Here is a 23,958-nt window from a genome sequence, read left to right on the forward strand (position 1 = left end):
AAATTATATCAATCCATTCGAATTTTATTCAAAAAAAAAAAAAAAAAATAGGTATAAATAATACAAATAAAAACAATATATATATATTATTGAGAATTAACTACATGGACCTTCGACCTTCACCAGGATGAATGGATTTGCTAGTAGATGTAGTCGCAGATGGTTTGACACCAACTACACCTCCACCCATAGAAGTGCCACTTGTACCACCAGTTGTATTTTTCCGTTTGATCATTCCTGAGAATCCACCTGTTTTCTTCTTTTTACTGACCATAGCTGGACTACCATCCTTGGCTACATTCTGTTCCCGAAGTCGTTGAGCGTGTCCCACAATGCAACTGATCAAATCGTTGTACGTCTCCGCATCCATCATCAGTTGTTCACGTTGATCTAGTAAATAACCCAAATATTCTTTGGCTTGTCGTTGTAATCTTGATAATTCAACCACCATGGCATTTAATTTCACATCTGGGAATACTCGGATGGTTTCTATAAATGACATAATGTATTCATAAGAATCACATTTTTCATATATATATATATATATGTTATTATCTTACCTTCTGTCAATTCACAATATGCCTTGGCAATGTCTATATCCAATTCAGGTTCTTCTTCTACAGGTGGTTTGTTGGCACCTTGAAGAGCGGCCATCGTAGCAGCAGCGCTAGTCAAAGATAGACCACTGGATAATGAATTTGACCGTGTGTGGTTTGTTGTTGTCGTCCTGTCTACTGCTAATCTTGTCAAGGATGGAGAAGATGGAGAATGTTTTGTTGATTCATAAGATGGAGCGTGGCTTCGAGGGCGTTGTTGTAATGATGGTGAAGAAGTCATAGAAGTGGGTCGGAGATCTTGTAGTCGATCTTCATAATTAATCTGTACTCCTAAAGCATTCAAGTAAGCACGATTGATTTCTGATCTTGTCCACTGGAATTGACCGATTGAGCCTGTTATAGGATTGTAAAACACAGAATCACGAGAGAGTTTTTGCCATAAATCAAGACTATATTGTACCAACAATGAAATAAAATTAAAAAAAAAAAAAAAAGAGTTAGCAATTCGACTAATCCTCTATTTCAAACATCAAAGCACAAATTACCTGCACTGAGTACATAATATATCGTTGACGGCCAAATTATTTTGAGGATCTTTTTGTGGTGACGTTTCTGCTATTGTTGTTGATGATGATGGTGGGGGCATATCACGATTAGATGCTGGTGAATCAACAAGGCTAGTATCCGATTCGTCGTCTAAAGGGGTCCACAAGTGAGATAATATGTTTTGAATAAAAGATGTTCGACTGTTTTCATCTTTTTCCATCACCTGTGCCTAAAAAAAAAAAAAAAAAAAAAAATGACATATGTTTGAGTAAAAGATGAAAAAGTCCTATATAAAATGAAATTGACGCGACTTACATATTGTTCAGCTATAGATGGTGATGATGTTTTGATGGCTTGATTTTCTATAGCTGGCAACAACGATGGCTCTTGTTTTGCTGTAGATAAATCAACAGTGTCGTCGTTGGGTTCAGGAATGTCACCAAAGTCACCAAACTCATCATCGTTCGTCATATCTCCAGCTTGGAAGTCATCAAAGTCATTGAATCCGTCATCCTCATCATTGTTCATAGAGCTGAATTCGTTAAAATCATCATTGTTATCAAAATCGTCAAAGCCGTCTGCTTCCAGATATGACTGTTGCCCGTAGTCAACGCCGTCATCTTGGTTGTTGTTGTTATTATCGTTTAATTCTGTGTTGCTGGTGGAGTCCAAGAAATCATCGCCAGCTGAATCATTTAGCGATGATTGTTGGTCTTCATTTGTTGTTGTATTATCCGTTGTGATTTGAGTTGTAGCTTCTTGATTATCACTATCCTTGTTGGTTTTATCCATTAGACTAGGTATACTGTCGTCAGTCATCTTGGTTGGAGAACTATGGTTATGCGTTGTGCTTTTATCATCATTGGTATTATTTTGTGGAATAGTAACAGCAGTTACATCGTTAGAATTGTTATTATTGTTATCGTCATCCTGCGTGACACTTATGTTTGTTGACTTGTCCACCATAGTAGTAGCAGTAGTAGTTGTGGTGGTGGTAGACTGTGATGCAGATTTGGAAGGTGTTTCTTCAGAGTCTAGATCAAGTAGTAGAGCAGGTGGCGATACTGACTGTTGTGAATTATCGTTGTCAGACATGATAGTCAATTAAATATAAAGGAATGTTCTAACAAAATAACTATTGAAAAAAGAAAAAAAAATTCAAGTGACAAAAAAAAGAAAAAGGAAAAAAAAGAAAAAAAAAAAAAAAAAAAAAAAAAGAAAAAAAAAAGGCGCACTTCAAAAAAGCTGGACTTTTGAAATATTTTGATACAAAAAAAAAAAAGAAACTTTATTTTCCAAAGTACTAAAAAGTGGGAATCAAACTATAAGAAGGGCAATAAACGAGTAAAAACAGAGAGAAGATACTAACTATTAACATGCACAACCAGGTTCATGAGATTGACTACCACTAGGGATATTGATGGTGTCAGGGAAATCACTAATAAACATGAGAAATCATCGATTTAATAAACCTAACTGTCATAAATCATTCATCCACTTACATATCAACATCTGTTTCACGAGAAAGGGCATTCCTTGCTATGGTTTGAAATGCTTGATCAACATTGATCGCTTCTTTGGCTGAAGTTTCAAAATATCTAGAGTGTTAAAAAGAAATATATATCAGATGATTTTCATGATAACAAAAAAAAAAAAAAAAAAGTTGAAGGTGAATCCATCCATGATTTGAAACTTACGGGGCATTCCCTTTAGATTGACACCATGCCATGGCACGCTTGGAAGATACCTAAAAACATACGATAAGTTATCATCCCTAAGTTTTTGTTTTTATCTTACAGCTCTTTTTGATTCTTCCACGTCAATCTTGTTACCCAATAAAACAAATGGGAATTCATCAGGGTCCCGAGGGGATGCTTGTACGAGAAATTCATCACGCCATTGATCTATCATTATTCACAAATAAAGTAAGTTTTTTAGTATATGGTTTCGCTGCATAAACACACACATATATATATATATATATATATATATATCGAAGATTACCAATATGTTCAAATGTTTTGCCATTATTCACATCATAAGCCAAGACACAACAATCCGCACCACGATAAAACGCAACACCTAGTGATTGGAATCTTTCTTGACCAGCTGTATCCCATATCTTCATAGAGAAAACAGATACATATATATATAAAGAAGAGGTGTATATGAAACAGTGAGTAAAGATGTTGACGAGGCTGTTGTCTATATGTGTTCATTCATATAGACCGAAACAAGAGTTGTTTTACCTGCATAGTCACTAGTTTGTCATCAACCATCACTTCCTTTGTTAAGAAATCAGCACCAATGGTAGCTTTGTATTGACTGCTAAATTTTTTATTCACATACTGATTCATCAAAGAAGTCTTTCCAACTCTTTCGATTTTGAAAGGAAAAAAAAAAAAAAAAGATAAAGAAATAAGTATCATTTTATGCAATTGCCTGTTATCATATTATTTTATTTTATTTTTTTCTTTTTGTTCTTACCCACTATCACCTAATATAATCACTTTCAGTAACACCTTTTTTCTTCCAGCCGACATATTTAGATATTCTGATATTTAAAGGAAAACAAAAAGAAAAAGAAAAAGGGAAAGGGAAAAAAAAAAAAATAAAAGAAAAAAAAAATTACCCTGAAGTGCCTCATCACATGAGCCTTAGAGCAAGACGGAGGATAAAGTTTATTCTCTATTGAATTTTCACGCAACAAGCATAATCGAGATATCAATATTGAAACTAACATCTAACGAACTAATGTTATCATAATGGATAATCATCATATCAATAGATATCATTAAACGAGTCATCACCATCATACGTGTTAAATATCGGTATTATACTTATCATAGGATTTAACATCATTTAGATCATCATTCAAATCATTCATCCAAGTCAATATGCAGATCATCGTTCCAAGTCAATATTGCAAACCATGATCCAAATTTGTTATAAATCAAGAAAGAAACACATTTCAATTTGACAAGATATTGATATGTATAAATAAAATAAATTTATTAAAAGAAATATATAAAACAGAATAAGGTAGAATAAGGAATGTAATGACTAAACTACTATATTAAAAAAAAAATAAACAAGAAAAAGAAGAAAAAAAAAAAAGTGAGATAACTACAACTAGATACTAATACTATTGACTAAAGGGGACAAGATGGAAGGAAATTAATGTAAATCCATACCAGGAGGAGGACGGTTACTTTGTTGTTGATGATCATCACCAGTACTATCATTGCTTTTATCTACAAGTGATATATTTTCCAAAAGACTTTGAACTACAAATTCTGATAAAAAAAAAAAAAATAACGTCAACCAACCCATTTTTTTTCCTTTTACTTTCTTTTTATTATTATTATTATTTTTACCTTTACTGCTTCCATTGGCGAATAATCCAGTATTTGACGACGGTGACCTTGTTCGATTCGTAGATGACAAAGGGTACCCAAGACCTCCAGGAAATCCAGATGTACCAGTATGGAATGATGTTAGTGGGTGATGTGAGGGTGAGGTATGTTGTTGTTGCTGTTGTTGCTGTTGTTGCTGCTGTTGTTGTTGTTGTTGTTGATGAAAATGTGATTCCAATAGAGGCTCAGGCATTGATTTGCTGGATTTCAGTGTATGTTTCTGACCGTGAGTATCATCGCCATATGGATTAAAGCTTTGATGATAACGTGGTGTTTCTCCCATCATAGAAGGGTAGTTGGGATTCAAAAAGGATGACATTGTCGTTTCTCCAAATACACCACCACTCAGAGGACGAAGACTAGGTGGACTATGACCATATGGACGTTGTTGTTGCTGTTGTTGCTGTTGTTGCTGCTGCTGTTGTTGTTGTTGTTGTTGTTGTTGCTGTTGAATTTGAGGTGGTTGCTGTTGTTGTTGTTTTTGTTGAGTAGCTGATGTTGACCAAATATCAGTGGTAGGACCAGAAGTACCTTGTTGATGTGAAGTAGTTCCTGGTGAGCCTGCACCAAATCCAAAACTAGAACCACCCAATGGCATACCCATACGCTGATACCGATAATTTGCTAATACTACCTTTTCTTGTTCCGTCAAACCCATTGGTGCATCAAAGATAGCTCGAAGGTTGTTTTCAGATAGTGTCTGACTAGGGGTCTTCCAAGTTGTTTCCAAAGGATTTGATGACGACACTGATGATGTTGCTGTTGTTGTTGAAGCTGGAATACTAGGGGCTGTAGATGGACTACTTTCAGTAGGAGGTGGTGCAAACGGTGACAAAGAATATCCCATAGATGGAGTCGAATGAGGTGGTAACATGGAAGATGTTGGAGTCATGAGTGGTAGGGTTGTTTTTGGAGTTTCGGGAGCAAATCTACCCATCATTGGCACATCTAAAAAAAAAAAAAAAAAAAAAAAAAAAAAAAAAAAAGAAAAATAGTGAATCATTTAAATTCATTAATAGTATGTGTATATATATATTTACCCGGAAGTAAAGATGAAGCTTCTTTTGAATATCGGTTGATAACAGGAGGTTTGGGAGCCATCATCAAAGGAGGAATTTTTTGTTCATAGAAGGAAATATTTTTCGACTTGAGATAAGAAGTAACCACATCCAAAGAGGCAACAAATGTATCCATGGTAGTATTGTGTAGAACTAATAAAATATCATCAGCACAGTAACGATCAGGGTACGAACCAAGAGTAACAGCAAATTCTTGTTGTAAACGCATAATGACTACACGTTTGAATTCGTCAGATTCCAACAAGGAGGTCAAAGCTTCAGTACGAGGAGCACGTAATTCATAATCACGAGGAACAACAGATTGTACCATACTCATAGCCATATCTATTTGAGCTTCAGGACCAACCAAAATTACTTCATCAGTTGCCAATTCACAGTCAGGCCATAAGATACGTGTATTTGTTTTCTTGCCAATTTCCTCGGTAAAAAAGACACTTTGATCATGAGCTAGAATACGTTGTAATCTGAAGGGAATGGGCACAGTACGAGAGACATAATCACGATCCTTGGGGTGAATTAATTCCATGACAGCATGTCGTAAGTTGTCAAGATTAATTTGATTCTTCATCGGTGTTCTTGCCACCACATTGTCTTCATTGTCATAATAACCACCAAGTGAGGCAAATTCTTCAGTATTAGAAAACTTGACATAGACACCATATTTCTTCATAATACGTTGAATGTTTTTTCCACCAACACCAATGATTCGTTTATGATAAGCTTCAGGTACAAAGAAGGAGATTTCAGCAGGTAATTCTTCTTGTAACAAAGTCAATCCATCCAAAGCCTTAGTAAAACTAGTACTATCCACTTCGATAACGAAATTATAATCACTTGCCAATGGTAAGAATCTAATCTTGGCACCTGATGTTTTCATAATCTTGTTAATTTTGCCATTTTTCTTGCCACTAATAAAATCACGTTGTTCATTTGCTGATTCGACTCGGAAGATAGTACCTTGGTGGAAAGGTTTCAAAAATGCCATTTCTTGTAGACGTTGATATACATTTCGGATAGCACGTTCAGTTCCCATTACTTCAATACAACCAGGTTCAGTTTTGTATATGACTTGAGCACCAGAAACTTGAGAAAGTTGTGATACCATACCACCCAAATTGGACATAGAATCAAAGAATGAATGAGATGCACCACCATTATAAATAATTCCATCATGATCATTGAAGTAAAAGATGGCTTCATAAATGCTACAGGCCACAAAATTGATAGCTCTTAGAGTTCTTTCAGCATTGACTCTATTTTCAGCATAAACAGAGATACTATCATCACCAGATCCAAGAGGAGGAAATCCAACAAATGAACCTTTTTTTTTTTTAATAATAATAAAAAAAAAAAATAAAAAATCAATTCGTTTTTTCTATTTATATATATATTATATAATTTAATCTTACCATTATCATGCATAATTTTACGGACTTCATCCTTGCGGTGTAATAACATCCAATCCAATTTTTGAGCAACCATTTTGACAGATTTGTGATACATAGATTTTGCCTATAAATATGTTGAAAAAGAAAGTTAAATATATAAATTATATATAATAATAATGATAATATATAATTACCTTTTGAGAGGCTAACTTGTTTAACATATCCTTCACACGAGCAACATTGGCAGCTTCCCCAGTGATATAAATAGCAGAATCATCTTCGTCTTCACCCACAGTAGCAGCAGCAAAAGGAGAGGGAAAATAAATGTTTGTACAAGTTTCTTCAATAATAGGATGTAAACCTGTTCTTTTTCGTCCACCAATCAAGTATTGAAACTTTAAAGGCATACGAACTACATCAGAACGTAAACCAGCCTAGTGAAACGAAAGAAAATAAGAAAAGAAAAAGAGAAAAAAAAAAAAAAGATGAGAAGACGGAGATCTAATTTTTTTTTTTTTTTTTTGTTGGACTTACATTTTCGTCCAGTAGGACTAAAAGTCGCACACGGCATTTTTCAGCATCTTCCGGAACACCAGTAATGATCAAAGAAGAAGTATGATCAGACGCAAAACAAGATCTATGTGGTTCTGGAGGATTGATATGTATAGTAGTATTGGTTTCTTTGGCAATAACATCACATTGATCTTGACTAGGACATTCAGCTGAAGGTACGGGTAAGTTTAATTCGATCTATTCAAAAAAAAAGAAATGAATGATTTTTAGAATCTATTGATCTTTTTTTTTTTTTCCTTACTTTGATAGGACAATGTAATAACAATTGGCTTCGTGCAGATGCAAGGGAATGAAGTGGACCAGTCAAAGTCAAGTTATAATCGGTAGGCGTATCAACAAGAGCATGTTTGGTGGCAAGAGTAGGTTTATCATTAGTGGTGACTACAATATCTGATTTGGTGGAATTCATGATTTTTTGACAGGTATCCCGAAGTTCGGTTAACATGTGTGTATGTTCTTCTTCTTTTCTACACAGGTCATATTGTTGGGATGCACAAGGGGCATAACAAAAGGACAAAGCTGTTGGTGTATTGGTTGTTGTTGTTGTTGTTGTTGCTGTTGGTGATACTGATGGTGGTGTAATTATTCTGGTTGTTACTTCGTCCATTTGGTATCTTCTAGTTTAGACTTTTTTTTTTGTAATTTGTAGTCGTAGATATTAATAGACTGATTGATTTTTTTTTTTTTTTTGTTGTTGCTATTATTGTTTTTCTCTTGTTGAATAATAATTTACAAGAGAAAATAAATAAAAATAAATAAATTTGTTGTTATGTATTTATGCTTAGATCGTATATATCGTAGTGATGATTTGATATTAGTTGGTACTTAGTTTTTTTTTTAAAAAAAAAAAATAAAAATAAAAATGGTCTATAGTGATAATAATAAAAGGTGGAATATATGTCGTTCAAAAAACAATCGACTTTTTTGGTGTCGTATATGGGAATGTAAAAATGTAAAGGAGTGGAGAAAGAAATGGAAAATCTGGTTTCTGGTTTGAAAACATTTTTTTAAGAAAAAAAAAAAACAAAAAAAAAAGAGGCTCGGGCTATCCATGGTGTAAAAAAATTTCGAAACATAAGGAATAAGATTTCAGCAGAGGCTGTCACTTATCAAAGATTTTTTTTCTTTCCTTGTCTTTTGATTTCAAACGCGATTCTAGAGAAAAGATCTTTTATTATTCTCTTTCTTTTTATTTCATATTATAATAATAATGATGATGATGATAAATGATATATCATATGCTTGATTCCCATTGACTGTCAATGTTTATTATTATTATTATTATTTTTACTACCGAGGCGGTTATTTTAGGTCATTGTATTCTTTTCTTTTGTTTTCCTTTACTACTTTTATGCATCCTTATTGGCTTTGTTCCACACTCGTGTCTTTAACCCCGCTGTGCCATACTACGGTGGATATTTTAACCGAAAAGGACTTGCTTTCTCTTCCCTCCCACCCCTTTTTCTATTTTTTTTTTTTTTTTTTTTTGACTTGTCTATCGCTCGACGGACCTTATTTTTTCTTTCTTTCTTTTTTCTTCCTTTACCTTCCATCATCCTTTTAAACTATTATGTCTGACTTTTCTGATGATGATTTTCAACCTCTTGACCCTACATTAAAAAATGTTCTTGATCAAGACTCTCTTCATTGGATCTTTGTTGGTGGAAAAGGTGGTGTCGGTAAGTACAGAAACAAAAATAAAAAAAAAAAAAAGATGAAAAGGTTTTATTTATTATTATTATGAACCTTTTAGGTAAAACAACAACATCTTGTTCCTTAGCTGTGCAACTTTCCAAAGTACGAGAATCTGTCTTACTAATCTCCACTGATCCTGCCCACAATTTATCCGACGCGTTTGGTCAAAAGTTTTCTAAAGAAGCTACTTTGGTTAATGGCTTTGAAAACCTTTATGCAATGGAAATTGATCCCACTTCAAGTATTCAAGAAATGATTGAACAATGTAAGTATTAAGAATAAAGAATATCATGATGTATATTCATATATTATATATAATATATAGCTGATCAAGGTAATGCTATGGGAAGTATGGTACAAGATTTGGCATATGCTATTCCTGGTGTAGATGAAGCTATGGGTTTTGCTGAAGTGATGAAGTAAGTTCTAAAATATGATAAATAATAAATATATATATATATATACTGATAGTTATATGATATTACTTTAGACAAGTAAAAACCATGTCATATTCCGTTGTGGTATTTGATACCGCACCTACTGGACATACCCTTCGATTCTTATCTTTCCCTACTGTGTTAGAAAAGGCTTTGGCAAAGATCAGCGGACTTAGTGGTAGATTTGGTCCAATGTTCCAACAAGTAAGTAGAAATAGATATATATATGGAAGTGACAGAATGATTGATTTATATTCTATATAGGTATCTGGGATGATGGGAATGAATGCAAATCAAGAAGATATGTTTTCAAAATTGGAAGAAATGCGATCTGTGATTACTGAAGTCAATAATCAATTCAAGGATCCTGTAAGTAATTTTTTTTTTTAAACAAGAAAATCAAAAAAAAAAAAATTATATTGATTTTTTTTTTTTTTTGAATATAGAGTACTACTACATTTATTTGTGTTTGTATCTCTGAATTCTTATCATTATATGAAACGGAACGTATGATTCAAGAATTGACATCGTACCATATTGATACCCACAATATTGTTGTCAATCAACTATTATTTCCAAAAGATGGTAAAATTATTATTGGTAATGTTTCTCTATATATCTTAACATATTATTTTTTTTTATTTTATTATTAGGCACCAATTGTGAACATTGTAGTGTACGACACAAAATGCAACAAAAATACTTGGAACAAATTTATGATCTGTATGAAGATTTCCATATTGTACGGATGCCTTTATTAACTAAAGAAGTACGTGGAACTGAAGATATCAAGGAATTTAGTAAAATGTTAGTTGAACCCTATCATCCTCCCTCTTAGATAGTTTTTTTTTTTTTTTTTTATTTTTTTTTTTGTTTTAATATTGAAATAAAGAAAAAGAAAAAAAAAAGACACTTTTTGTTCCAGTTTATTCTCTTTTTTAAATTTGTATCCTATCAAATCTTTTTATTGACTGAACCTTGACCAATCATATCCGAATAGAAACTACTGGTTGCTTCATCACAAGTTCTACAACAAAAAAGAAACTCAGATTGTCTCCTTCCTTATTTTAGCACGTATTTTTTTTTTCTTTTTATTTTTTTTTTTTCTTTTTTTTTCTATTTTATAAAAGTTTTTTATTATTATCAATCACCTCGCCCCCTTATTTTTTTTTTATTTATCTTTTTCCTCCCCACTCTCTTCCCTTTTATTATTATTATATCTAAATAATCAATAATGGTCAAAGAAACAAAATATTATGATATCCTTGGTGTTAGTCCCGATGCTAGTGACAGTGAATTGAAGAAAGCATATAGAAAACTAGCTTTAAAATATCATCCTGATAAGGTAAAAAAAAAAAAAAAAAAAAAAAGGTCAATCATAAATACTGACTTTTTTTTTCTTTGTTTCTTAGAATCCTGATGCTGGTGATAAGTTTAAAGAAATCTCTCATGCCTATGAAATATTAGCAGATGGTGAACGAAGACAAATGTATGATCAGTTTGGTGAAGAAGGCTTAAATGGACAAGGAGGCATGGGTGGTATGGATGCAGAGGATTTATTTTCTCAACTATTTGGTGGAGGCTTATTTGGTGGTGGTGGTGGTGGACGTGGAAGACCTTCTGGACCTCGTCGTGGCAAAGATATGGTACATCAACTCAAGGTTAGTTTGGAAGATTTATACAAGGGTAAAACTACAAAATTAGCTTTACAAAAACATGTATTATGTGCCAAATGTGAAGGTCGTGGTGGAAAAGAAGGCAGTGTAGCTACTTGCAAGACTTGTAATGGTCAAGGTGTCCGTCTGATTATGCGCCAAATGGGTCCTATGATTCAACAAATCCAACAACCTTGTAATGATTGTGGTGGCCAAGGTGAAACAATTGATCCCAAAGATCGTTGTACTGAATGTCAAGGTCGCAAGATTCTTAATGAACGCAAGATTTTGGAAGTCCATATCGATAAAGGTATGCGTGATGGTCAAAAAATCACTTTCTCTGGTGAAGGTGATCAAGCTCCCAATGTTGTACCTGGTGATATCATTATTGCTCTTGATGAAAAACCCCATCCTGCTTTCAAACGCAAAGGAGATGATCTCTTTTATGATGCCAAGATTGACTTGTTGACTGCTTTGGCTGGTGGTCAGTTTGCTATACCCCACTTGGATGAGCGTATTCTGTTGGTCACTGTTTTACCTGGTGAAGCTATTCATCCTGATATGGTCAAGGTGATCCCTAATGAAGGTATGCCTACTTATCGTCATCATAACCATGGTAATCTTTTTATCAAATTTACTATTGAATTCCCTCCCAACAATTGGACCGATCCTGATACTATTGCCAAGTTGGAATCCGTTTTGCCTCCTAGACAACCTTTACCTGACTTTGGTGACAAACATGTTGATGATGTTGTTATGGCTGATGCCGAAGCTTATCAATCTTCAAGATCTCAAGGTGGTCATGCTCATGATGAAGATGAAGAAGACGACGGTCGTGGCCCTGGTGTACAATGTGCTCAATCCTAAACCTTTTTTTTTATTATTATTATTTCTTGGGTAGTTATAGTTTTATTTAGTAGTAGTGGTATATACGTATATATTATAGGAAAGAATAAATGATTGTTGATAGGAATATATCTTTTCTTGTTTGTTTACATATATATATATAGAGTATAATATGTATTGTCTATGGAGTATACGGCATTTTTTTTTATTATTACTATTATTATTACTGCTGTTGATGACATTTTCAAAACAAAAGGAAACAAAAAAAAAAAAAAAAAAAAAAAAAAAAAAAAAAAGTGTACAAACTATCTATTGTTGTTGTTGTGGATCATATGATTTGAAGAAATCCCTTGTTATACCACAACTATCAAAGGTACATCCAGGACAACGAAGATAATATTGAGGTGAAACCATTTGATTGGACTTTAAATGTTCATTCACAATAGTGGCCATGGCTTTGGTAAAAATAGGATCATCATTGAGAGCTTCAGCACGTTTCCATCCAGTGATTCCCGTCTTTATCATAATAATAAATTAAAAAAGAGATATCATCGTTTTTTTTTTTTTTTTTATAATTACCTCTGCAGCTTCTTTGGCATATTCTTGATCAAGTTCAAATAAAGTTTCAATATGATCACTTGTAAATGCAATAGGTACTACTACCAAATTCTTCTTTCCAGCTTTGCCATAGTTCTTGATCACATCCGAAGTTTGTGGTCCCAGCCATGGTTGAGGACCTACTTGAGATTGCCAAATCAATCGATAAGGATATTTATTACCAAGTCGTTTCATCACATGGTCCACGGTGGATGCTACTTCTGCAGGATATGTATCACCTCGATTGACCACCGCCATAGGTAAAGAATGAGCAGAGAAAAGAATGATGGCATCCTTGCGTTGTTCAGGTGTGTATTCAGCTAGTCGACGTTCCACTTTGGTTGCCATAGCTTCGATGAATCCAGGATGTGTAGGCCACCGATCAATCACACTCCATTGTATCTTTTCCATTCCATTCTTGACAATTCCGCGTTGTAATTCATTCATACTGCTGCCTGTAGTTGAACATGAATATTGAGGATATTGAGTAAATACCACTGCACGTTTCACCCCATCTGCTTTCATTTCTTCCAATGCTGTTTGTGTAAATGGTTCCACATACCGGAATGCAATATAATGTTTATGAGGAGCTAATATCATCCAATAACAAAAGATATCATCAATATACTCATCCTATCATTATTATTATTATTATTATTATTATTTTACCTGTTTCAGGAGACAAATCATCCAATAGCTTTTCCATAGCTTGACCTTGCTTACGAGTCCATTTCAATATAGGAGAGCCACCACCAATAGAATCATATTGTTCACGAATACTTGGTGTTCTTCGTTTGGCAATCCATTTTGCAAGACTTGCCTGGAATGGTAGTTTCATGATATCACGATCAGTGAATAGATTGAGAAGAAAATCGTGAACATCATCCAATTTTTCAGGACCACCCATATTAGTTAAGAGAATAGCCGTAGGACTTGAAAAAAAAAAAGACAAGGTAAGTATAATGTTGTGTATATTATTTTGATCATACGAATCACTTACGGTTTCTTGGTGGAGGAGAGCATACGCGTTGTGTTTGAAAGAAAGATAGATCGACAACCTATTTAATATAAGGATCTTTTGTTGAATAAGAATGACATTGTGAAGGTATTTGAACTTTATTATTCTTACGTTGTTTTAAAATAGTAGGTAACATGATGGAATGAGCAGAGACAGTAATAGAAATAAAAAAAAAAAAAAAAAAGTTACTGAAAGGAAAAAGAAAGAAAGAAAAAAAAAAAAGACCATCAACTGTCTGAAAAGATCGTCGGGGATTTTGGTCAATGGCTCAGTAGGAATCCCACTCGGCAACTAGGGTTTATCCGAATTACCTTTCTTTTTGTATTCCCATACTTTGATAGTAACATAACAGAATACACCATAAAAATAGAAATCCTATTTTTTTGATACTGTATAGTTGCAAAAAACGATCTTCTGTCTCTTCTTATTCTTTCTTCTTGTTGGAGTCACTACATAAAAAAAAAACTTGAATTTTAATGTCGAGGATAATGATGATCATATGGATGATCATTTTTTAATTTACTCTATAAATACAATGATCATTTATAAACTCAATAAAGAAAATGATCTATTTTATATCTAATTTTGTGTGATGATGATGACTTTTGAAGTCAAAAAATTTTGCTTTGCTCAATGATGAAAAATGGAATGGATTTTTGGATTTTACAGCCAAAAATTTCGAACTCCTCAGCCAAACTTTGGCTGTAAAAATAAATCGTCAGGGGGTTCATCAGGCATTTTTTCAAAAAAATCAATGAAATCTTTTGACACTCATTGTACATTAGGTGGCAAGGTAAGTGATAAAATGACATTAGATGATATTTGATTACTTTTTTGAGAGGAATCCAATGATGGTAATTTTGTTGGATGATGATCATTGTTGGATGAGGAATGACTGAGTTGACCCTTCATTTTTAATTTTATTCTATAAATTGGGACGTAAGGTATAAATTATTATTAAGACAAGTAAAAGAGAATGTCTTTATCTAACTTTATATCGAATTTGATATGATGATGTTGATTTTTCAGTGAATTACAAAAGTATAAAGAGGTATATATATATATATATATCTACCCCAAGTGTTTCTATGATGCAAAAGACAATGGTTCGAATATTTGATGAATAAGAAGAAGAAAAAAAAAAAAGGAAATCAGTGAACCTACCATAGTGAACAAATGAAAAAGATGATTGATAGAGGAGAACCGTGAACCATACATGCGGGGATTGAATACGTTGCCACTGCGAACTTTGCTCTAAACGCGCTTATTTTGAGTTTCTTTGCCTTTTTTACTTTCTTTCACTTGCTTTCCTCTTCTTTTTCCACAACCACACTATAGGATATACACAATGAAACTCGTCAGGTAATTTCTTTTTTTTTTTTGAAAACATAGAATAAAAGATAAAATAATGACCGGACTAGCTTGACAAATTGGTAACGCATTTTGGATCTCATATGCTTTTGCTCTTTTGTAAACATCCAGATCATAGATTATCTTCTATTTTGATCAAGTTCTTATTCTTTTTTTTTTTTTTATTTATTATCCAATATTAGATTTTTGATGAAACTGAACAATGAATCCGTATCAGTAGAACTAAAGAATGGCACTGTGGTACATGGGACCATCACTGGTAAATAGAAAATGAATAGACAAAGTAGGGGCAAACGAAGTCTTATGAAACTAGTTTCTAACATCATCTCTTCTTTTTTTTTATGTATCTTCATCATATTTTGGTACATTCCATTCTATTATATATCTCTTGTTTTAGGTGTCGATATGAGCATGAATACACATTTGAAAACAGTCAAGATGACAGTCAAACAACGAGATCCTGTTAGTTTGGACACACTTAGTATCCGTGGCAACAATATACGTTGTGTCATTTTACCTGATAGCTTACCATTGGACACCTTACTGATTGATGATACACCAAAAGCAAGAGCAAGCAAGAAGAAAGAAGGTAAAATAGTCTATTTTTTTTTCCTCTTGAACAACTTGTACTAATCTTTTTTTTTTCTTTCTGGAATATAGGATCCGAATCAACAGGAAGAGGACGAGGTCGCGGAATGGTACGAGGACGTGGAAGAGGAAGAGGTGGACGTCGTTAAAGTCCTAAAAATAAGGTAGATTATCTTCATTTGGTTATTAATAAACGTATTGACTGATTTATCTTCTGAAGGTTTTTGTTAATTGTGCTTCATTGTGTTTTATTTACTTGTTTTGAATGATGGCGTTTACTATCCAATAAAGATCTTATTTTATTATTATCATCATCATCATGCATTCAGATAGTATATCATCTTATCATCACATCATGTCACATCATATATCGCATCTATTATCATCACATATCACCACCACAAAAATTATGATTAATGAGACACCACAGTCCATAAACCCAACATTGTCCTCCAACTGATTGATTGAGTCAATGAAATAATTTTCTACTTACAAAATAGTTATAGTGACGTACTCTATGGAATTCAAAAGAAGAAGAAAAAAAACCATCCAGCTGGAAAAGAAGGTTATACGAATGAATTGATAACCTTTATTATTAATATTATTATTGTTCATGTGTAAGATGATATATTATTTATAAAGAGGAGATATAAACTAAGGGGTGAATGAGGAGGATAAACTGTCAAAGGGAGAAATGGTGATGAGGAGGGAAAACAAACAAGAAGAAAAAAAAAAAAAAGTGAGAGAAATATACAGAATAGGAGGGGTGATGAAAAGGCAGATGGTCAACAATCTACGAGTTCAGGTATGGGGATAAGGAGCATATGTATATAGAGAAAGAGAAATACATATAGGAGGGAAATGAGAAAAGTAAAAGGTATCATAAGGAAGTAACTGTTGGTGTTGATGTTGTTCTATTCCAAAATATTGGTTGTGACGAAAGATGTTTCTGTTTTCGTAACTGATGATGACCTTGAACACGTTCATGTCGTCGCAATGCATCCACTCTTGTAAATCGTTTTCCACACTGTTGGCAGTATACAAATGGTCTGTTTTTCAAATGAATGGTTTGATGCCGAGAAAGATCGTAAGGTCGTTGAAAGGTTTGTCCACATGATTTTCCATTGGCATTAACATGAGTGCAATGATATACTGGAGATGAAGAAGGGGGTGGTGGCGGTGCTGAAGGAGAAGGATGAGTTGTAGAAGAAGACCACGTTGAAAGTTTCCTTGTCTTGAATGATTCCATTGTTGTTGCTGATGCAGTTGAAAATTGGATCAGGGGCGATGGTGGAGAAGAAGAGGCAACAGTCGATGGTGATGATGATGGTGACGAATCAACACTATCACTGATACTGGGAACATCATCATCTTCTGTATCGGACAAAAGAATCATATCCAGGGAAGGCCTATTGTTGATTATTTCTTTATCGCTGATTTTTGTATTCTTTGAAGAATATGTTGATGATGGAAATATATGTGAATCCAAACTGATACCTGAGTCTTTTCGTTGTTCTGTATGATCCCATCGAATTACTTTTGGTCTGATAAGTGGTACAGTGTTTTGGGAAGATGAATGGCGATGAAGTCGCTGTTTGCGGTATAAATACAAATCGAGTCTTTGCAGTCGTAAAGTATTCAAGGCGAGTTCTAATGTAGCATCATCGTATAAAAGGAATTGAGATTGGAGTCTATCACAAACTAAAATGTTGTATTCATTCAAAGTAACATTATTCTATTGAAAAGAGAAGGAAAGAAGGGAAAAAGTTCAACTCCGGTGAAATAAAAAGGTAACCTAGAATCCCAAATTAGGAATTTTTTTTTTTTTTTTTTTGTATTTACATTCAGATATCGTTGCAGTTTTTTCGTCAGGTCAAGAAAAGTTGGATATTGATTTTGACTTGTTAGTAATGATAGTGAAAATGAATCAAAGTTAAAATCATCATCATCATGTTGTACTTGAACACTAAAAGGAAAAGAAGAAACGATCATCAGCATTATAAAATTTAATAAAAGAGCTTTGTTAGCAATTACCGAAATCGATAGATTATTTGAAACGTCATACTTTTCTTTGAATACGAAATGAAAAAAAAAAAAGAAATGAAAAAAGGATCTTGATGAATTTTTTTTTCAACATCTTATAAATGGTATCAGATAGGCCGGTTCGAGGTACTCTGCATGAGCTGGTCAATACATATATCTTAAAGGAAAAAGGGGTGGAAGGGTTTAACCGGGAGTTGGATGGAAATCAATGGGTAACAAAACATCACATACAACATATGTCCCTTTTTTTTTGCCGTTGAACATCGGCGCATGTGTCATTTTCTAAATGTATTTTTTAAATAACCGTGTTTTTTTTCAGATCTTCCCCTATCATCTAAAGAGTAAGATGATTTAAGTCCAATGAGATGATGATTTCTATCTCCCTCATAAAATCATACGAGGGGTTGTGAAGGAGAATAAGAAGATCAAAAAAAAAAAAAAAAAAAAAAAAAAAGAGGAGCAATAAAGAAACGCGACAATGGAATAATCTTCCCCTTTTTTTTTTCTTTTTGTAGAAGCACAACTCCTCTCTGATGTCTGAAAGAAAAGAAGAAATAATAACGTGCATTGCGTCAGCGCTCTGACCGAAATGGCGATCAATTTTATTAACCATCATGTGAAAAAAAAAAACCGGGGAATGGGTCCATCCGTCCAATCATCCTCGTGCGCCATCTACCACCAATTTACCATTGATATGGTTTATCTTCTTTTCTAGACAATCAATCTGTACAACACCAATATGATCATCTATCATCATCATCACTGTATGGAACTATTACTACCATAGACATTCGGGAATCGTCGCCATCGTGGTGGATTCTTTTTATATTGATCATCATAAACATCATCTTTATAACTGTTTAGATTAGCATATTTACCATATTAACACACATATAAATGTATTATTGTCTAAAATTCAAGTCTTGTTCCATCTCCTCCATAAAGGAGAATGTTACATAATAGGAGGCAGATATGATATAGCAAACAAAAGATGTTTTAATGATTGTATATAAAAAAAAAAGGGTCCAAGACCGAAAAAAGGCAAAACAAGGAATGATATTAGGAGAAACAAAGGAAAGGAGGAATAAAAACAAAAGGTAAAAAGTAAATAAAGTAGAAATCTAAACTAACAATGAATAGGGATAACAATAAAAAAAAAATTCATCTCCACCGAGATCATGTATATACAAAAAGTCTAACTTATTATGGAGAAATCAATAGGAAACCGGTCATCTATCAAAAGGAAAAAAAAAAAATCGAAACATTTTAGTTTAATTGCCACTTGTATTCCCCTCCCGTTCATTTTCATATAAAAACATTTCCACTTACAAATACGATCAGGTTGGCTTTCAGGTGGCGTTGTCCAAATGACTTGGGATACTCTATAAGAATCATCCTATATGAAAAAAAACAGGTATTTCGGTTAATGAATTTATTTTTCTCTTTATCCTTCCTGCCGCCATCACCCTTATTTTTTTTTTTTTTTTTTTGCTAAAGTAAATCACTTTACGTTTAGGAATGGTGTATCTTCTTTTACAAATTTGAGTTTCGATCGATTCAATTTCAATTTGATAAATTCGTCAAACATTAAAATTTCTGGGTCGTTTTTGGGTTTGCTAAGTCGATCAGTGATGAATTGTGTAAACATTTGTGAGCCTGTCAATGTTGAAAGAAAATCCTACACGTATTCATGATCAGCAGTAAAAAAAAAAAGTTCACATTAATGCACTTTAATCCGCTTTTTTTTTCTAGTACTATTATTTCTTTACCCTAGTGTCTTTGTCGGAATGCTTCAAGAAGGTATCCTTGGAAAAATATGTGGATTTTCGAAGATGATGATGTCCAGTGCCATCATTGTTGGTTAGTACAGATGTTTTGTTGGTAATTGGATGCTCCGCTGGATCCATAAAGCCTGATCGATAACCATATAAGAGTGATGCAAACATGCGTAATAACGAATCTTGGATTTTTGTTTCATCAAAACAAGCTGGAAGACATGGGTGAAGGATATCATCTGTACAAGAGTCGTGCGTAACCAAGTGACAATCTATATGTATTATAAAAAAAAAGGTAATTTTGGTCAACATTGTTTTTTTTCATCGTTCATTCATTCTTTTTGACTATTTTTAGTTTTTAGTTTTTTTTTTTTTTTTTAAAAAAAAAATTACCTTGACAAATCCTATAAAGTTCCTGAATCGGTGTTTCCTGATCCACATGTTTTCCACAAATACATCGAAAACCTTGAAAGGAGTCAAGTTCTTGCGGTAAGAGTGTCACCATAACATGTCCCTCAATATGTTTGATGTGTCTAGATATTTCACGCGGCGCTCCGTGATAAGATTGACCGTAGTTTCCGTTTAATCCATAATTAATCCCTGTACTTGCAGATGTGTCTGTAGTACTGGAAGATGATATTGATGCTGGATATCCGGATGACATAGATACATGATGTTGTTCAGGTGTATACTATAATAATCAATCAGATATATTAATGTTTGTATATCATCTCTTTTCTTTCGCTTTTGTTAATTTTTTTTTAATACCTGGAATGTCGCTCTTGGCTTGGACATAGTTCCGGATGATTGACCTTTGGAATTCCCCTAGATGAAAAAAAAAAGAAGTAGATCAATTCCGATATTCACTCCTTTTTTTTTTTTTTCCTCTCCTATTCTAATTGTATTTTTTTTTTTAATACCTCTGGAGTTATTGTATTATCATCATCCATAGGAGTCGATTTTCTTAGTGGTGGTGGTTCAGACATACGATTCTGATTTTTGTATAAAGGTGAATTAGCATATTCTTTGTTTTGACCTAGAGATTGAGACTGAGTCATTTTTGGTGTTGCTGGCATAGAGGATCGTTGTTGTTGAGTCCTATTATTGATAGCACTCGCCTGAGTAGGGCTGATAGGGGATGCTGAAGGACTATGTAATGACGATGATGATGGCGACGATATAGCTTGAGGATTGATAGCCAACTTGGCAAAACTTGGAAGTTGCGGCATAGATTGTTCTGAAAGATCATTACTTGACATGGAGGTTGATTGAAATGACCCATAAGAGTTTCGTCCACTAGTAGCACTATTCCATAATGCAGATGATCGAGGTATTTGCCAACTCATCTTGGAATTTGACCATAGTGAACTCGAATCAGAACTACTTTCTGACATCCTATTCCTTGAAGCCGGTGTTTCAAATACATCTTGAAGTTTAGACCTGTTACATGATAACAATAATCGACCATTAGGAAATGCAACTTGCACAGATAAAGGGACACCATAAGGGACACGACACCGATTATGTAATGGACAATGTTGTTCTATGGATGCTTGAAGTTTTCTTCTTTGTCGTTCTGGTAGCATAGGGACACGTGTACTTTGATGAATGGTATTACTATCAAGATTCACAACACAGGCCTAACATGATATCAAATGTGAGGCAAATAATAATGACAACCAAATAACCGTATAATATAAAAATATACTTACATCTTCAGGAACAAAGTCATCAATATCATTCATATCACCTTGGAAACCAACAATGTAAGGTACAGGTGCCTAAAAATAGGAAAAGTAGATATAGTGAATATAATCATTTTCACATTGCATTTTTTTTTTAATTATAATTTCTTACTTGAAGACAGTTTAGGAGTCTTTCTGGAAGCACGGGTATAAAGACAAATTGCCAGTAGAATGGAAACAATAAGTATCGAAAGGATTCACAGGCCAATGAGAGCATACCGCAATGTTGAGACAAGAAAATCACTTTTCCTTCAGCTAGCAAAGTCTAGAAACAAATAGATTAATTAGAATAACAAAAAAAACCCATTTCAGTATAATATACCTCCAATATAACTAGAATCAAATGGGGTGATAAGGCGCGAAACACAGGATACAAAGAGAACTATGGTAGATGTCACAAAAAGAAAAGGAGTAATTGGTTAATGAATCATTGTAAATAAAGAAAGAAAAGAAAAAGGAAGAACTTTTACGTTTTTCAATAAGGGTACTTCATTCATAGCAGGTCTTGATATAAAGAGGGATCGATCATTGATACTAAGTCCAATTTCAAACCTTCCAGGAGGAGGAGAAGGTACTTTATGGATCAAGTTGGCTACAGCACTATCATAAGAAAGAAAGAAATAAGAAAGAAAAAAAAAGGAAAAGGAAAATTAATGTCATGACAATAATAGTCTTGTTTTTTTTTTTCGGCTAGATACATGTATGGAGACTTACCTTCCAACATCGATAGAAACATCCTTATTTTTCCTCCCACGAACACCCACCACAGAATCCAATAAGATCTTAATCCAATCGCTATAGAATTCCAGCCACGGCATCCGACCTAGCACGCCTACGCTTTTTGGTACCCAAATCTGTTTTGCTGTACAGATAGCCAATTTGACGGGTTCAAATAATTCGGTATATAAGGTCAAACTTTCCCGTGACATTCGCACTTGTTCTTCCAATTCACTACGTTGTTCCAAAGTCTCTGTAGTTGTTGATTTGGTGGTATATGATGCCAATTCCGAATTAAGTCTTTGAAGTTGAATTTGTTCATGCACGATTTTCTCTTCCAGATGTTTTGCATATTCCACTGTGCTTGTCGTCTAAGAGGAGGCAAAAAAAAAAAAAAAAAAAAATAAGAGTTAGATCATCCCTAAATTTACGTCATTATATATTGCCTCTTTCTCTTACCGTAGATTTATCCACCCAATTTTGAAGCGCTTCATTCACAGGTTCAAATAAGGTATCAGGCAAAGGTTCATAAAACACACAACAAGTTCCATATCGAGTTGATCCAGAATCGTCAGTCATTGCCTAAAAAAAAAAATCAAATGGAAAAAAAGAGAAATTAATATTACTGTTATATTATAGTAAAGTTTATATGACTTACAAAAGAATGAATTCTTTCCGGTGGAGGTTCATCGCCATAATGTAAAGAAATATCGTGGGGAAAAGAAAACTAGTAAATAAGGAGATTTGAGTAAAAACACCCCTGCGTATTATACATATATTTTTCAACATATATTACCATAGATAGATAAGAAGGGAAAGGAATACAAACATCTTGATAAGGATACCGAGTAAGAACAGTAGGAGGATACTTGACATCCAATAGATGAGGGATAGTAGGCTGATCATTATCGTCCATCGTTGGTAAAGCCACTTTTTGTCGTTCAGTACCATCAGTGGAAGTATGTGACATTGAATATTGTCTTTGTCGTCGTTGTTTATAAGTACGTTTCACTTGAATGCATAAAAAAAAAATGATCGGATCAGTATACAGATTATAAAAAATTCTACATTTATAAATTACCAGTATCTTTTCCATGTTGCCAAGCTGTGTCATATAAAGAGGATCGTTTTGTTTTATTTGAATAAACTGTATTGACACTTGCTCGTCTTGAACGTTCCCATGAAGCAATGCTTGAAGTATCAGTAGAAGGAGGACTAGGAATGGCAATGACATTTCCTCTTGCATAATCACGTTCTTTTCCAAAGTGATCAATAACGGCCTGTACTTGATCCATCATACCTGTAAGAGAATCTTCTTGTTGATTAGAGGAAGTAATACTAGGTAAAAGAGGAAGACTTTGACCTCTTTTACGACCATGAGTATTTGATAATATATCCGGATCTTCAGTTGTATCTGTTGATATTCTAGTCATAGGAGTTGGTGGTGTTTTTATTCTTTCTGATGTTACATTCTCTATTGATAAAGTAGCTGCAGCACTTGATTCTTGATTGTTGTAATATGCGGCTTCATTATCAGCTGTTTGCCCATTTTTCACCGAATTGTATGTTGTTAACAAGTCAATATCACGAAGACCAGTGACAAAAAAATAGTCAGCTACCGTTTGCTGGGCAGGACTAATGGACATTCGTTAATATTATATATATATATATATATATAAAGTATATATGATGATATTAATAAAAAGAAAAAAAAAAGGAAGGAAAGGAAAAAGTAAGAAAGAAAAAAAAAAGGCTATTTTTTCTTTTTGTTTTGATTCCTCATGGCAAAAAGGTGCAGATTACCACTTTATTTTCAAGTCCGCTGAAGAAATCTCACAAGCATTAAATTCAAGGACAAAAACTATCAAAATGAGAATAATATATGAAGAAGATACAAATTTTATTTACAAAT

The 23,958-nt window shown here is 33.6% G+C and overlaps 8 protein-coding genes across 8 annotated transcripts; 2 read left to right on the forward strand and 6 right to left on the reverse strand.

Moving 5' to 3' along the window:
- Nucleotides 1-31: 31 nt before the first annotated feature.
- On the reverse strand, nt 32-2,137 carry BX664DRAFT_284071 (uncharacterized protein). The gene is made up of 4 exons (XM_051541620.1): nt 1,419-2,137; nt 1,103-1,332; nt 561-1,006; nt 32-489 (listed from the first exon to the last, which is right to left on the reverse strand). Exons 1-4 carry the CDS (start codon nt 2,067-2,069, stop codon nt 101-103), a joined length of 1,716 nt encoding a protein of 571 aa, XP_051398486.1. The 5' UTR covers nt 2,070-2,137; the 3' UTR covers nt 32-100.
- A 225-nt stretch (nt 2,138-2,362) lies between these two features.
- BX664DRAFT_338462 (vacuolar biogenesis protein) lies at nt 2,363-3,676 on the reverse strand. The gene is made up of 7 exons (XM_051546442.1): nt 3,591-3,676; nt 3,353-3,479; nt 3,108-3,225; nt 2,901-3,007; nt 2,801-2,850; nt 2,606-2,701; nt 2,363-2,541 (listed from the first exon to the last, which is right to left on the reverse strand). Exons 1-7 carry the CDS (start codon nt 3,644-3,646, stop codon nt 2,475-2,477), a joined length of 621 nt encoding a protein of 206 aa, XP_051398487.1. The 5' UTR covers nt 3,647-3,676; the 3' UTR covers nt 2,363-2,474.
- Nucleotides 3,677-4,201: 525 nt separating this feature from the next.
- BX664DRAFT_360860 (uncharacterized protein) lies at nt 4,202-8,267 on the reverse strand. The gene is made up of 7 exons (XM_051548200.1): nt 7,801-8,267; nt 7,521-7,736; nt 7,181-7,420; nt 7,008-7,110; nt 5,560-6,918; nt 4,481-5,467; nt 4,202-4,399 (listed from the first exon to the last, which is right to left on the reverse strand). Exons 1-7 carry the CDS (start codon nt 8,164-8,166, stop codon nt 4,281-4,283), a joined length of 3,390 nt encoding a protein of 1,129 aa, XP_051398488.1. The 5' UTR covers nt 8,167-8,267; the 3' UTR covers nt 4,202-4,280.
- Nucleotides 8,268-9,070: 803 nt separating this feature from the next.
- On the forward strand, nt 9,071-12,398 carry BX664DRAFT_284077 (ATPase GET3). Its single transcript, XM_051541621.1, has 8 exons — nt 9,071-9,238; nt 9,313-9,519; nt 9,580-9,673; nt 9,745-9,895; nt 9,956-10,060; nt 10,138-10,276; nt 10,345-10,433; nt 11,104-12,398. The coding sequence occupies exons 1-8, from the start codon at nt 9,130-9,132 to the stop codon at nt 12,211-12,213; spliced, it is 2,004 nt and encodes a 667-aa protein (XP_051398489.1). The 5' UTR covers nt 9,071-9,129; the 3' UTR covers nt 12,214-12,398.
- A 91-nt stretch (nt 12,399-12,489) lies between these two features.
- On the reverse strand, nt 12,490-13,986 carry BX664DRAFT_338474 (ferrochelatase). The gene is made up of 5 exons (XM_051546443.1): nt 13,919-13,986; nt 13,790-13,864; nt 13,459-13,721; nt 12,772-13,379; nt 12,490-12,708 (listed from the first exon to the last, which is right to left on the reverse strand). The coding sequence occupies exons 2-5, from the start codon at nt 13,810-13,812 to the stop codon at nt 12,502-12,504; spliced, it is 1,101 nt and encodes a 366-aa protein (XP_051398490.1). The 5' UTR covers nt 13,813-13,864; nt 13,919-13,986; the 3' UTR covers nt 12,490-12,501.
- A 1,369-nt stretch (nt 13,987-15,355) lies between these two features.
- On the forward strand, nt 15,356-15,909 carry BX664DRAFT_238989 (Sm-like ribonucleoprotein; the record flags this gene model as incomplete). Its single annotated transcript, XM_051540206.1, has 3 exons — nt 15,356-15,437; nt 15,576-15,767; nt 15,839-15,909. Coding segments are annotated over 3 exons (345 nt in total), but the record flags the coding sequence as incomplete, so codon positions are not given.
- A 567-nt stretch (nt 15,910-16,476) lies between these two features.
- Nucleotides 16,477-17,795, reverse strand: BX664DRAFT_387715 (uncharacterized protein). The gene is made up of 2 exons (XM_051549401.1): nt 17,609-17,795; nt 16,477-17,501 (listed from the first exon to the last, which is right to left on the reverse strand). Exons 1-2 carry the CDS (start codon nt 17,762-17,764, stop codon nt 16,647-16,649), a joined length of 1,011 nt encoding a protein of 336 aa, XP_051398492.1. The 5' UTR covers nt 17,765-17,795; the 3' UTR covers nt 16,477-16,646.
- Nucleotides 17,796-18,786: 991 nt separating this feature from the next.
- Nucleotides 18,787-23,761, reverse strand: BX664DRAFT_300798 (AEX-3 domain-containing protein). Its single transcript, XM_051542358.1, has 16 exons — nt 23,128-23,761; nt 22,843-23,057; nt 22,705-22,773; nt 22,506-22,628; nt 22,044-22,417; nt 21,800-21,929; nt 21,652-21,711; nt 21,442-21,594; nt 21,297-21,365; nt 20,505-21,224; nt 20,353-20,409; nt 19,978-20,275; nt 19,579-19,856; nt 19,320-19,487; nt 19,139-19,205; nt 18,787-19,042 (listed from the first exon to the last, which is right to left on the reverse strand). Exons 1-16 carry the CDS (start codon nt 23,690-23,692, stop codon nt 19,005-19,007), a joined length of 3,384 nt encoding a protein of 1,127 aa, XP_051398493.1. The 5' UTR covers nt 23,693-23,761; the 3' UTR covers nt 18,787-19,004.
- Nucleotides 23,762-23,958: the final 197 nt, after the last annotated feature.

The sequence above is a fragment of the Halteromyces radiatus genome (genome assembly GCF_025201355.1).
Source record: "Halteromyces radiatus strain CBS 162.75 chromosome Unknown BX664scaffold_6, whole genome shotgun sequence".
NCBI lineage: Eukaryota > Fungi > Mucoromycota > Mucoromycetes > Mucorales > Cunninghamellaceae > Halteromyces > Halteromyces radiatus.

Bases quoted from the DNA above. Each gene is read 5' to 3' on its own strand.
- BX664DRAFT_284071 (XM_051541620.1), bottom strand. From the start codon at position 2,069: ATGGTGGACAAGTCAACAAACATAAGTGTCACGCAGGATGACGATAAC. The intron at 1,333-1,418 runs GTAAGTCGCGTC...TTTTTTTTTTAG, and splicing joins CATCTATAGCTGAACAATAT to GCACAGGTGATGGAAAAAGA. The intron at 490-560 runs GTAAGATAATAA...TGTCATTTATAG, and splicing joins ATATTGTGAATTGACAGAAG to AAACCATCCGAGTATTCCCA.
- BX664DRAFT_338462 (XM_051546442.1), bottom strand. From the start codon at position 3,646: ATGTCGGCTGGAAGAAAAAAGGTGTTACTGAAAGTGATTATATTAGGT. The intron at 3,226-3,352 runs GTAAAACAACTC...TTCTCTATGAAG, and splicing joins ACAAACTAGTGACTATGCAG to ATATGGGATACAGCTGGTCA. The intron at 2,851-2,900 runs GTAAGATAAAAA...GTATGTTTTTAG, and splicing joins TGGAAGAATCAAAAAGAGCT to GTATCTTCCAAGCGTGCCAT.
- BX664DRAFT_360860 (XM_051548200.1), bottom strand. From the start codon at position 8,166: ATGGACGAAGTAACAACCAGAATAATTACACCACCATCAGTATCACCA. The intron at 7,111-7,180 runs GTAATTATATAT...ACATATTTATAG, and splicing joins ACAAGTTAGCCTCTCAAAAG to GCAAAATCTATGTATCACAA. The intron at 6,919-7,007 runs GTAAGATTAAAT...AAAAAAAAAAAG, and splicing joins TAAAATTATGCATGATAATG to GTTCATTTGTTGGATTTCCT.
- BX664DRAFT_284077 (XM_051541621.1), top strand. From the start codon at position 9,130: ATGTCTGACTTTTCTGATGATGATTTTCAACCTCTTGACCCTACATTA. The intron at 9,239-9,312 runs GTAAGTACAGAA...TGAACCTTTTAG, and splicing joins TGGTGGAAAAGGTGGTGTCG to GTAAAACAACAACATCTTGT. The intron at 10,277-10,344 runs GTAAAATTATTA...TTTTATTATTAG, and splicing joins ACTATTATTTCCAAAAGATG to GCACCAATTGTGAACATTGT.
- BX664DRAFT_338474 (XM_051546443.1), bottom strand. From the start codon at position 13,812: ATGCTCTCCTCCACCAAGAAACC. The intron at 13,722-13,789 runs GTAAGTGATTCG...TTTTTTTTCAAG, and splicing joins CTCTCCTCCACCAAGAAACC to TCCTACGGCTATTCTCTTAA. The intron at 12,709-12,771 runs GTAATTATAAAA...ATTATGATAAAG, and splicing joins ATGCCAAAGAAGCTGCAGAG to ACGGGAATCACTGGATGGAA.
- BX664DRAFT_387715 (XM_051549401.1), bottom strand. From the start codon at position 17,764: ATGCTGATGATCGTTTCTTCTTTTCCTTTTAGTGTTCAAGTACAACAT. The intron at 17,502-17,608 runs GTAAATACAAAA...TCTTTTCAATAG, and splicing joins AACTGCAACGATATCTGAAT to AATAATGTTACTTTGAATGA.
- BX664DRAFT_300798 (XM_051542358.1), bottom strand. From the start codon at position 23,692: ATGTCCATTAGTCCTGCCCAGCAAACGGTAGCTGACTATTTTTTTGTC. The intron at 21,930-22,043 runs GTAAGTCTCCAT...TTCTTATGATAG, and splicing joins GTTTCTATCGATGTTGGAAG to TGCTGTAGCCAACTTGATCC. The intron at 19,488-19,578 runs GTAAAGAAATAA...GAATACGTGTAG, and splicing joins ATTCCGACAAAGACACTAGG to GATTTTCTTTCAACATTGAC.